General features: G+C 56.3%; 1 protein-coding gene across 1 annotated transcript in view; it reads right to left on the bottom strand.

The window, feature by feature from the left end:
* The window catches only part of Plch2 (phospholipase C eta 2), a 57,171-nt gene extending 47,349 nt beyond the window's left edge, over positions 1-9,822 (bottom strand). Inside the window, exon 1 of the mRNA XM_075945159.1 lies at positions 9,523-9,822. Within this exon, the coding sequence (XP_075801274.1) occupies positions 9,523-9,553 (31 nt within the window). The 5' untranslated portion in view covers positions 9,554-9,822. The remainder of the gene's footprint in view (positions 1-9,522) is intronic.
* Positions 9,823-12,064: the final 2,242 nt, after the last annotated feature.

Consider the following 12,064-nt stretch of genomic DNA (forward strand, 5'->3'; position numbering starts at 1 on the left):
CACAGCTACCCCTGCTGCCCTGAAATTTTGCTGTAAACAACAGCCCCACTGCTTAAGAAGTGAGCCACAGGCCTGACCTGAGAGCTGTTGCTCAGAAACTGGCGGAGCGTGAGATTTGCTTCATCGCAGGGTGTCTTGTCAGGCCTGCAGCAGCAGGAGAGCAGGCCCTAGCCTGTGGGCCCTGGTCAGAGCACACACAGGCTCAGCAGCAGGAGCGCGGGCCTTAGCCTGTGGGCCCTGGTCAGAGCACACATCACCTCAGGTAACCCAGACTCTCAGCAGCTGCTGCCCCACTGCAATCTTGGGGCACAGGAAGTCAGGACCCCTTAGCCTTGGCTGAGCTGCACCAGCTGAATTCACTGATGGAGGCTACCGCTGACAGACACGGCCATGAAGGGCTAGCAAGCTCTTCACGGACCCCAGAAAAAGCACAGTAGGAGCCAGAAGCTGAATGTGGCTCTTTTCTCCCTCTTGAGAGAACTGAGCTCTGGGACAGAGGAGCTGACAGGAGAGGTGGTAGAGTAAGGAGGTCCATGTCCCCCCACAGGGCCTGGCTTTAGACCCTGTGGGAGGCACCCTTGAGAGAGCCACTTGCTTTCCAGCATGCCCAGTCCTCACAGCTCTTCTTCCAGGCACAAAGGGAAGCACACATAGCAAGTGCCTGCTCTATCCATAGACCCTTGTCCAAACCTCCACAGGGTCTTGAGACCCCAGCAAGTCCTTCCCCCTCCAGACTCAAGTTCCTCATCATCAAGATGGGATCAAGACAGGACCAGCTGTAAACACACACATAAGATGACCTCTGTCTCGTGTGCACCATCGGGGAGCATGGTAGCCCAGGTCATGCTCTGAGCAGAGGAAACAGCAGGTGTCGAGAGGGTGAGGGGTGGGCCTGTTTTTGTTTTGATAAATGGTTCCAACTTTTGTCAGCTTTCAGGAACTGGACCAGCAAGAGGTTGTTGTCAGACAGTGTGAGGTGGGGTGGGTGTGGCCCAAAGCAGGATGGGGTGACCAGCTGTGGAACACTCAGCTGGGGTTCGAGGGAGAAGAGGGATGGGAACCAGCAAGGTCTCTTCCTTGGCTATTTCCCTGGTCCTGCGCTTGGACAGTACAGCCCAGACAGGACCCCCTGAGGGAAGCCTCTCTCAGGGTTCCATGGAGCTCATGGCCATCCAAGTAAGGGCTTTTACTGTGCATTGCTGTGAATGAGACCAGAGACCAAGAAAGACCATCTGAAGACCTAGGAGGCTGGATAAGGGAGCTGCCCAGCACCTTCCCTCCCAGAACCAAGATGGACTAGCAGGCCTTGTCTTCTGTCCCTATGACACTTCCCTAGGCCTGCCTGTGGCTCTTTTACAGGTACTCTTAAGAGAAGCAAGCTTACCTAGCCTCCTGACACAGCCTAGCCTTCTGCAGTAGCCCAAGCCCCAGTCCCAGCCCCAGCCTCTCTGGCTATAGTTCTAACCCCAGCCTCAGACTCCAACCCCAGCCTTCCCCATGCTCACAGTTCCACTCCTCAAGATTTGCTAGGAGCAGGGGCAGATAGATAGGGCAGGCCAGGCAGGAAGGGGCAGGATCAAGGACTCCGAGTCCCCACGACAGCCCTTTTCCACAGGCTCACTCCGGGACAACAGCTGCTGCTTTTGAACTGAGATGAAATACTTCCGCAGTGCTGCTCACCCACTGGGCAAGGCCCAGGTGGAGGGACCCAGGCCTCCGCAGCTCCTAGGGAATCTCCGGCTTGCTCCCTGAGGGTCCACAGCCTTCGGTCCAACACGTATCCCAGCTCCTCTCTAGTCTTAGCTTTCTGTAAACTTGGATGGATATGAAGCTCCCCGTGACTTTGGAGGACAACGGAGCAATACTCCAAACAGCTTGAGAGTGCAGCAAGGGCTGCCCACCACCCCCACTTCCATGCCCAGGGACACCCCATCCAATGAGAAAACCAGGAAGCCTAGGGTAGGCTCTGTTCCTCTCCCACCCCACCAGCCCGTGGCAGAACACAGCCCTCACTTAACAGACATGGCATTTCTAAGATGACAAAGATCCCGGGCTCAGAATGTGTTTTTTCTGTGTGTGTGAACAGACACTTCCGTACCAGCATGCAGACGACAGTACCTCCCCTGCAGTTGGGGCCTGAATCATCAGCCAGGATGAGGCCAAGAGCACCATGGTCCAGCCCAGTGGAACTCAGGGGAACAAGGCCCATCCCCCTAGCCCCTCAGAACGGCTGGCACTGGCATGGTCAACCACAGGTATCAGGTTCCAAGGTGGCTGTCTACCCCTTCTCTAAATCTAGAGGGCCCACAGCAGATCCGGGTCACTTCCCTGGCAGGGCTGTGATCCACAGAGATGGAATGGGATGGACTGTGGTTCCTGGTGACACTTCTTAGGGCTGGAAGAGATAAGGAACAAGCAGGAGGGCCTTACTCTGAAAGCAGGGCTCTATGGAAGTCACCTTCTCCAGCTGCTGGGAGCTAACCAGGCTTCCCCAAGGCCGGCATTGATCGGCACAGCCCTGAAATCCATCTTCATTAGCCGTGTTCTTGGCTACAATTTTTCACTTGTCTCTGGAAGTCTTATCCATCGAAGAGGATACTGCATATCGTTATCGGGGCTGGAGGAGACACATGCGGCTAGGACTCCCTGAGTTAGGACCTAAAACAAAGCCTCAGCAGCCTGCCATCATCTGAAGAGGGTGGGGGGGGGTGGGCAGTAACCTGGCATCTTGGCAACATGAAACTCATGGGGACACCCAAGTGTGTCCACTGTCTGCTATACAGACCCATCTAAGCTTCATCCCAGACCATGTTCCAGGGACCGGGGGAGGGGAGGGTTGGTAGTATATCCAAGCAATGGGCCCAAGAGACAAGGCTCAAGGGCAGGGTGTCTCCTTGGAGCTAAATGCTCTTCTCCCGGAACCAGGAAGCCCAGGACGGGCAGCACTGAAGCCTTCTAGCAGGTTCCTCGCCTTTTCTAACCACTTTCATGGCCAGTGGCATCCATCCCCTTCTTACAGATGAGAAAACTGAGCTCTTGGTAACTAACCCCCTCCAGGAACAGGAGAGGTCACATGTAGACCTGGCCCCGAGCCCACCCCTCCTCCACTCCCTCCACAGCGTCAGTCCAGAGGCTCACTGGAAGGCACACTTCTCCAGAGACGGCCAGCAGGAGCAGGGACAGGCTGGCCTGCACTTTCCTCGCTTCCTCTGGTAAGTGAGAAGTAGCTGCAGCCTGGGGCAGTGCTGGAGCCAGGCTTCCCAAAGGACACAAGCTCCAGCCTGTGCATCCTTAGAAGCACTGTGGAGCCCGAGGGGCCTGTCAGAGCCGCTTGGAACAACCTAGGTGGGCCATAGATCCCTGCACCTGCTCTGGACCTTGAACTTGGTCGTGGGCGACTTGGCGGGAGCATCTGAGCGAGGAACAGTGTGGCAGGTATGGGGATTGTGGAGCAAGAAGAGACGCCAGGGAGGACCAGCCAGGGAGGACCAGCTTGTTAGTTGGCCCCTTTCGCATCTGCTTTGCCTCCCAGAAGACCGGCACGTCCCCACTGTGTGCAAGAGGCTCGAGGAATTGATCGGAGTTCTTGGAAAAGTGGGGTCTTCCATAATTTAACAAGGTACCCAGAGGACAGCAACCCTATGGGGGAGGGCCACCAGCAAGGAAGGGAGCCACCTGAAAAATCTCAGAAAGAACCAGAGCCTCAGGCCACCATTGCAGACCAAAGCAGCCTGCTCCTCTGGTGTCGGTCACAACAATGGAGTAATCACCAGAAGAGCTGTCTCTGCCCCAAGCAGTCTACCTAGATAAGCCCTGGGGACACAGCTGAGCTGGACAGGTGCCACAGGCTTTCCCGGATATTTCAGAAAAGCCCAGTGGAGATGCTGAGACACTGTGTACAAAGCAACAGTCCCACTCTTCCCAGTAAGTGGCAAGTCATTAGGGTCAAGCTCAAGGGAACTGAGACTCGAGTCCTAGCATCCATCCTGGCTCAACGCCACTCTCCTGTTCACACGTCACAGGAACCTGCAGCTACTGACCAGCCATCTAGGGCCACTGTTCTACAGGAAAGATTTGAGTCTCGGCGGAGCATCGAGGATCAGAGGTGGGATGGGACAGCGTAAGAGGTTCAAGCTCTTTAGCCATTGCCCTCTACCATGTTCAAGGACCATAGTGTGGGCAGCTCTGTCCATCAGAGGCTGCTACACAATAGAAGACACCATGGCTGAGCTTACCAAGGTCCAACCTGCCTGTCCAGTCCCGGGATTGTGGTCTCTACCCTGCTGGGCCCCATCCTGTCTTCCTGGAAAAGCTACTGCCCAGCCTTCATGGCCTTGCCAGGGAAGAACAGATGCTGTGTATACCTGGCAGCCCAGGGGCTCAACCTGCTATTTTGAAGTAGACCTAAAGAAAAAGACATTTGGGAGAACCCAGCTTTTCTCCACTTATCCTACTAGCCTCTGAAGACAGTGGCAGCCCAGTTAGAGACGAGGGTGGGGAGAACCTGGACTTCCCCAGCTGAATAGCCATGTTCAGACTGTCAGCATGCCACAAGCCTGTGGGACTCGGTAGCAGGAGATCTGTGCCCCTGATTCTGGCTCATCAGTGTTGAGTCAGGGAGATGCCAGGGTAGATGGCATGACCACTGAGGTGGGCAGAGTGATGACAAAGATGTGTGTGTGTCCCTGGAACCCACAAGTGTGGGTACATTGGGAAAGCATCTCTGCAAATAAGGCTAAGCTGGTGACCTTGAGGTGATGACCCTGAGCACCTGTGGCTACCCCAAGGGGCCTAATGTATCAGCAGCCATCCTGGTCCAATGGTAGGTTCCTGCTCACATGTCACATCGGGGACCCGGGGTAAGGTAGGACAGGGCAAGAGGCTCAGGAGCCTTGGCCATGGCCATCGGCAGTGTACAGGGGCCAGGGTGTGGACAGCACCTTCCACCAGGAGCAATGAGCCTCACAGAAGAAAGGGGAAGGTTCAAGAGACAGAGTGTGGGAGGCAGAACGCAGAGGACACCGAAGAGAGAGGCAAAGAGAGAAGCTGTGCAGACATACGGATGCCAAAGAGGACCATGGCCACATGATGATGACAGAAGGGCCTTCCCACAGAGCCTTCAGAAGGAGCACGACCCCACCCGCACCTGACACGTCAGGCCTGCGGCCACCAGGACTAGTATCAGTGTGTGGCAGTTGGTTCCAGCAACCTCTTTGATAACCTTCATGCTGGGGTGGACAACTGGGAGTCCCGGGAAGAAGAGTCCAGGCTAGCTGTCACGAAGGCTTTCCTGTAGGGAAGGTCCCAGCAGCCACAGGGCCCTGAGACTTCCCCAGTCCAGCACAGAGCCGTGTGCTTCCTTAAATGGCCCAGACAGTGCTTGCAGCATCATTGGAGCGGGTGGCTGCCAATGTGACTTTGAAGAGGAGAAAGGGACTCACAGATGGTTAGGTGACCTCCCTGCTCCCATAACCCGTCAGAGGGATCAGAGCAAACCCATCCCCCAATCCCCGCTGCCCACGGGACTCCAAGCTCCTATGCGCTGCACAAACATCCTTAGTGTCACCTCTGGGCACCTCTGCGTCAGCTCAGGGGGGCACTCACACAGACAGAACAACTACCAGATGTCATGGCGCCCCATGAAAGCGTCAGATCGGCAAGTGACCCCAGTCCACATCTAGGCTGGCCCATGACAAGAGTCTAAACTGGAGGTTCTGGTACAGCGCTTAGGTCAGTGGCCTCCCTGGGTCCTCACTAACCAAGAACCTCAGAAACTTGTCCTTCACCATCCCCCAGCGACCCCTGCATTTTAGGTTCTCAGCAGATGGGTCATAATCGTAGGTCATAAGTAGATTAGCGACCCAGAGCTTCAAGCCCCTGCACAGTTCGTTTCTCTGATGCCCTTTACGCACATCAGGGCCCCGGGAGAGAGCATGAGCCTCGAGAACCCCAGCAAGCTAAAGCCAGCACGTGTGGTGGCACGTGCCTGGAATCCCAGCACCTGGGAGGTTAAGGCAGGAAGATTGTCTGGAGTTCAGGGCTAGCCTGAGCTACAAAGTGATACCCTGTTTTGATTCTTTAAAAAAAAAAAAAAAAGATGCCAGCCAGTTTGCTCCATCCGCAGGCTGACTTGGTGCCTCTGCCTTGGAAGTAGGTCTATGTAAGTGTGCAGATTATGCATGTATGTGTAAGCTATATACACATATTCATGTATGTATGTGCCCAGGTATTTGCACAGGTGTTCCAGGATATATAGATATCTCAGAAGATGGGAGAAGGGTGAGGTGACAAAGGCCATGAGTCCACAGGATACAGGCGAACTGGGATCTATGGGACCTTCTCCAGCAGCCTCTGATGGCAGGAAGAGTCCACTCCATAGTCTCGTTGGCCTCTCAGTCTCTCCAAAGTCCCTCTTGCTTGTCATCAGAAATGACTCCTCCTGACACGCCCTGCTCACTGGGGTCTGATGCCCAGTATGAGCTCAGAAAAAAAGGAACGAGGAGCCTGCTCCAATCTGTGGAGGTGGAGACCCTGGAATTCAGCTTGAAAGTTGGTGGGAGAGGAAAGTGGGGTGAGGAAGGAAGAAGACCAAGGGGCAGGAAACTCTGGACCCAGGGTGGGCACTTCTACTCTCTCCTCAAACCCCTGCTCAGAATTCATCTGGGAGGAGAGTATAGGCATGCACACACACAGAGAGAGACACACGTGCGCGCACCCACACATGCACACACACGCATGCACACACGCACGCGCGTGTGCAAGCATGAAGGCTGCAGAGGCAGGAGTCTGAGAAGCTCCCAGTCAGGTTCATCCTCAACTCAGGGAGCCCTGGGAGGCCAAGGGGCACTGAGACCCCATGACTCTGAGCCCCTCTCCAGAATGGCCAGCTTTTGGCGGGACTGGGCGGCAGAAGCAGTCTCCTTTGTCCCTTTGTGCTGGGCAGGCAGAAAGGACAAAAGCTCGCTCCCGGCTGGCTAGCTGCTGCCACTGGAGACATCTCCAGGAGCCCTTCCTCCATCTGCCTGCGAAGCTGCCTGTTACACAACAGACCTAAGAATAATCTAAAGGGCGGTCGCAGACGAACGCCTCGCCCTGGGACCCCTCCAGCTGGGGAGGTGGGAGGAACCCCTGGGAAAGGACCGTGCTCCTCTTTGAGACTCAGTTTATGTGGAGGCCAGGTGCCGCCCCCCCAGTGCCCCCCCCAGCACAGCACCTAGGAGACCTGCTGCAGTCCTGATTCCCATCCCCACCCAGAGCTCTCAGGGTGACTTGGGAGTCCGGAGGACCCAAAGCCACCTGTGCCTGCTGGCCCTGGGGTCAAGAGCCCTGGCCAAGAGCAGGCAGCTGCAGCTTGGGTTGGGTATCCTGATGCCTGGGTCCTGGATGGCGACCCCTTTCCTGGCAGCCAAGAGCAGACAGAGCCCCATGTAAGCTGGGAGCTGCAGGGATACAGGAGGAGTGGTAGGCAGCAGGAGGGGTCCTTCTGCCCCATCCGCAGTCCACGCTGAGATCCAGGAGGTAACTCATTCCCTAGGCAGTCCCTCCACTGCAGCAGGTGGCAGGCTGCCCTCGGGTCACCCTTGCTCTGGGCCAGGCTCATCACCCCTCCCAGGAGCCCAGGAGGCAGGGTGGGTGCGATAGTTGGCAGCTAATGAAGTAGTCCTGTTAGGCGCAGAGTAACTGAGTCTATACAAATTGGCCCATAGCTCTTCATCTATTGCAGGCATTAAAAATTAAAATCCAATTACAACTCACATTGTCAAACCTGGCTGCTGCCGATTACAGCAAGCCATGTGTGGGGTGGGGGATTACGTAACCTGAACTATTGGTGTTAGGACTGAGAGCCTCAGGCACCAGGGCTTCTTATTCCCAGGAGGGTCTGCAGGGGGGGCTCTCTCCCTCGTAAGCAGCAAGACCTGCAGGGGGCCCAGGGCCACGGGTCTAGCCAAAGCATTATCTGAAGGGTTACCCAGTGGAGGACCCACCGTCACTCTAAAAACCTTTTTGGACCCCACAGCCGGCTGTTACCCAATAGCAGTGTATTGGTCTTACTGAATGACAGAGAGAGAGAAGAGAGAGTGTTTGCCTCAGTCCCAGGCTTACTCAGCTTCCTCCAAGGCATCAAGGCTACCAAGCCAAACCCTGGAGCTCCAAACAGCACACACTGTGGAGCGACTCTCAGGCCAATCCACTATCCAATCTCCCCTTTTCCAAGAGTGTGAGGGGTCAGCTGTCATCTTACATTGGACCCCCAAGAAGCTAAGCCTCTGGGAATGGGACCATAGGGCTCCCCACGTAAGCCGAAGGCACACGCCAGCTGCCACCTGAACCCCATTCTATCTAAAGTCCAGCCCTTCTCACGGGGACTTGGAGAAAAAGTGGCTATGGAGTAAATGCAGAGGTTCTGGATAGGGGTAACTAGGGCCAGGACCCTTAAGAGCTCAGAAGGTAGGCTTGACCTCTGACCTGCTCCCGTCCATGGTGCCCAGACTCCCTCCACAGCTGCAGCTTCTAAATTGAGCCTTTCTTTGTTCAGGGGTCCTGGTGGGACACCAGTGGGCATCCCTGGATGGATGTTTTCAGTACTGTGACCCAGGCTAGAGAGAATAGTGGGTACTACCTCCAGAACCCAGGGCATTAGGAAGCAAGGTGTGTACACTGGTACCTCTTCGTGGTGACGCAACAAGATCGGGGACAAAGGCCTGATTTGGGACAGAGTCTGTGATCACTTCATATGCCTCAATTGTCACCAGTCAGCCTAGAGAGGGGCTGGAAATGAAGGAAGAAGAGAAGAAAGGAGGGGAGATGGAGGGAGGGGAGGAGAGGGGGAGAGGGGAGAGGAGAGGAGGCCTATTTCTTTGCCATCTCCCTTTAGAGAGTTCTAGAGGTACTCCATCCCCTAAAGGACGCCCTATAAGGACTTGAAGGCCCAGAGCCCCAGGACTCACCACACAGAGTGGACGTTTGAACTCTCCCCCCCCACACCGCCATCCAGGATCATGTGGTTCCCACCTGGCCCCACAGAGTCCAAGGCTGGGGGCTGGGCAGGTGCAGCCCACTCCGGCCCAGGCAGATGTGTGAGGTGTTCGACTGTCTTGCAGCTGTCCACCCGGCACTTGGGGTGGACTCACGCGGCAGTGGCCCTGCTGCACCGCTAAGTAGGAAGTAGGGGCGTCCCCACCCCCACCCGGGCAGGGGTCAGTTTCCACACAGAATCACAGTCCCAGTAAGACACCGTCCTGAAACCTGGAGAGGAAAGTTTGCAGGGGGTAGCGCTCTGATCCCTCATCCGGTACCTGAGGCCACCTAGAGAGCCTTGGACCTCTCTCTGCCTGTCCTGCTGCGATCCCACCTGCGCACGGGTGCCCAAATGGAGAAAAGAAGCAGCTGAGCCCCGCATGCGGCTCGGAACCGCAAGTCCCCCCTCCCCGAGCGCAGCCCCTACCCGGGCCAGGAGCAGCGGCGCCCCCGCGCGTCTACCCGCCCCAGCCCGGTGTCTGCAGCAACAGGAGCGGCACCTACTGTGCTTCTGCGGGGCGGCTCCCGCGTCCATTGTCTCCGCGTTGACAGCAGCGAGATGGCAAGGAGGGCGCGGACTCGGGTGGTCAGTGGCCGGGCTCTGACTCGGGCTAAGGTTCCGAGGGCATCGCTTCGCCAGGGCTGGCGGCCCGCGGCGGGCTGTGCGCGCAGCACATTCGGGCGCTGTGACACTGAGCCCCGTGGAGGCGCCGCGCGAGGAGCACGCTGTCACTCGTGCCGCCCGCACCACACCCCCTGCCCGCCCCACGCTGGGAGGGGGCCTGGGGGGCCCCCGGCTGCGCTGCGCATAGAGCGGGGCGCAACGTGGAACCTCGGGTAAGCGCAACGCACAGAGACCGAGCGCCGGGCGGGCACGGAGCGGACAGCGGGGCTAGCACCCGCCCCGCACCCGCCGCAACCAAAGTACTCTTTCTGCAAAGATGCACCCGCAGCCTCCCCCCTTGCCTCTGCGTGGCCAGAGCCTTGAACCAGAGGGGGCGGGGCCGAGAGCGCTTCCCCCATCTGGATGCTGCCAAAGCAAAGCCCTGAGCGGGAGGTCATTGCTCTCTGCCCCCCATTCTACCCCAGGTGCTTGAAGAGGAGGGTCTGGGTCACCTCTCCCCAAACAAAATGTCAGGGGTCACATGCAGAGCGCTGACGGTCCCAAGACCAGTGGAAAACTATTGTTCGGCCCTCAGAGCTGGATAGGAACATCCCTTGGCTTCCTTCTGGAGAACTGATTCTGGGTCAGAGTGGGAGGGGGCTTGGTGCTGCTGTCTTGGAAACCGCTGCTCAGGCCTGGAGAAAGGACCAGGGTGGGGACTGCAAACAGAATACTGGCCTCTCCCTGCTGTTCCAGGTCCTGGAGGGTATCCATAGTTGTTGGCATAGGCAGGCCCTGGATCCTTGGGACCAAATTAGGCTTCTCGGTAGCCCCTAGCTCTTTTCTTCCTAGGGTGCCCCCACCTTCACCCCTGCCCGTGGCGAGCAGGGATGGAGAGGCAGAGGGGGAAGGGCCAAGAGAAAATGTCCCAATCACACCTGTGCTGCCCTCCTAGGGGATGCTCTGGCTAGGGGCTGAGAAGCAGCTTCCTGGTCAACCCACTTTGCCAACTATAGCCCAGGCAGGGTCCCATCCTGCCAGAAAGTCACTCCCAGACCCCAGACTGCAGAGGACTCATGGCCCTTACGCCCATTCTGTGCTGTTTCCATACCAAATAGGGTCCTGGACTCTATGTTTTATGGTCTGGCCTGGGATGGTTCAGAACGGGATGGGAAATCTTAGCCAAAGAAGGGCATATGACCCAACGAGAAGACTTAAACCCTGAATGTCACCCAGCAGGAGAAAATCAATCTGAAATGAGACCCATCGCTGCATACCAGGAGCAGGTTTCTAAGCCGGGATGAGGCAAGGTGCAGGAGACGCATGTGGAATGGAGCTATATGGAGCTATAAGGGCATCCTTGGGGACAAATATTGTCTGTTCTTTTTGTCCCAGGACAGATCTTCTCCACTCATTGGCTGTGGTCTAATGACATAAAGAGTTCGTGCCGCAGACCCTACAGATCTATGAGATGCCCAGGACCTCCCCTCCAGCCTTAGTTTCCCCTGATGCAAACTCCCTGTTCTCTACAGATCCGTGACTCTCCTAAGCCACCCTCTGATTCCTTAGCTCTGCCATAGATCCTGGGACCAAAGCTGACTCACGAGAGATGACACGTCATACCTGTGGGGCACCTGAACCCCAAGACACTCTGCTTTCGAGGCTCTGTTAGACACCTTCTGGAATGCCTCATCTGACTGAAGCTGGGTGTGTTTAGTTTCTGCCCGGGATAAGTAGCACCAGGTATTCCTAGCACAGCCACAACCCCCAGTCATACCATACATCATACCAGGAAAGATGACCGGAGCCTTGCTCCAGGAGCTGAGGCCGCTTTAGCCCTGCTGTGGAGGCCATTATCAGACCTCCTTCCCAGGGGCCTGTGGTACCAACTCTGTACTTCTCCTGCCGTGATCACACAGGTACACATAGTCCCCAGACTCTACCTGGCTTCCTTTCCTGGAAAGCAATCTCCAGCAACTTCTCTCTCCACCCACTTCCACACACAGGGAATAATGCACAGGCCTGAACCACACACTCCCATCTTCCACTCCCTCCCCGACAGCATAGACTTTCTTAGGACCCCTGTGTCCAGAAGAGGATAAAGGAGGAATAAATGAAGTGTACATGAGGAGCTAGGGAGAGGGCTCAGCAGTTAAGTACAGTATTGCTCTGGAAAAGGACCTGAGTTTGATTTCCAACACCCACATCAGATAGCTCATAACTGCCTGTACCTCTATTGCCAAGGGAGCCAACATCTTATTCTGGCCCCCGTAGGTACTTGCACTCACGAACACACACAATTGAAACTAAAATCTTTAAAATAAATCAAGTGTGACAGGGTAAGTGAGTAGAAGCCAGGGGCTCTTAGAACTGTCTCGAGAGTGCCTGAATCCCAGCCTCCTGCCCGAGCAGATACAGCCAAACATAGGCCAGGATGAGATT

Source organism: Microtus pennsylvanicus, chromosome 13 (genome assembly GCF_037038515.1).
Source record: "Microtus pennsylvanicus isolate mMicPen1 chromosome 13, mMicPen1.hap1, whole genome shotgun sequence".
Lineage (NCBI taxonomy): Eukaryota > Metazoa > Chordata > Mammalia > Rodentia > Cricetidae > Microtus > Microtus pennsylvanicus.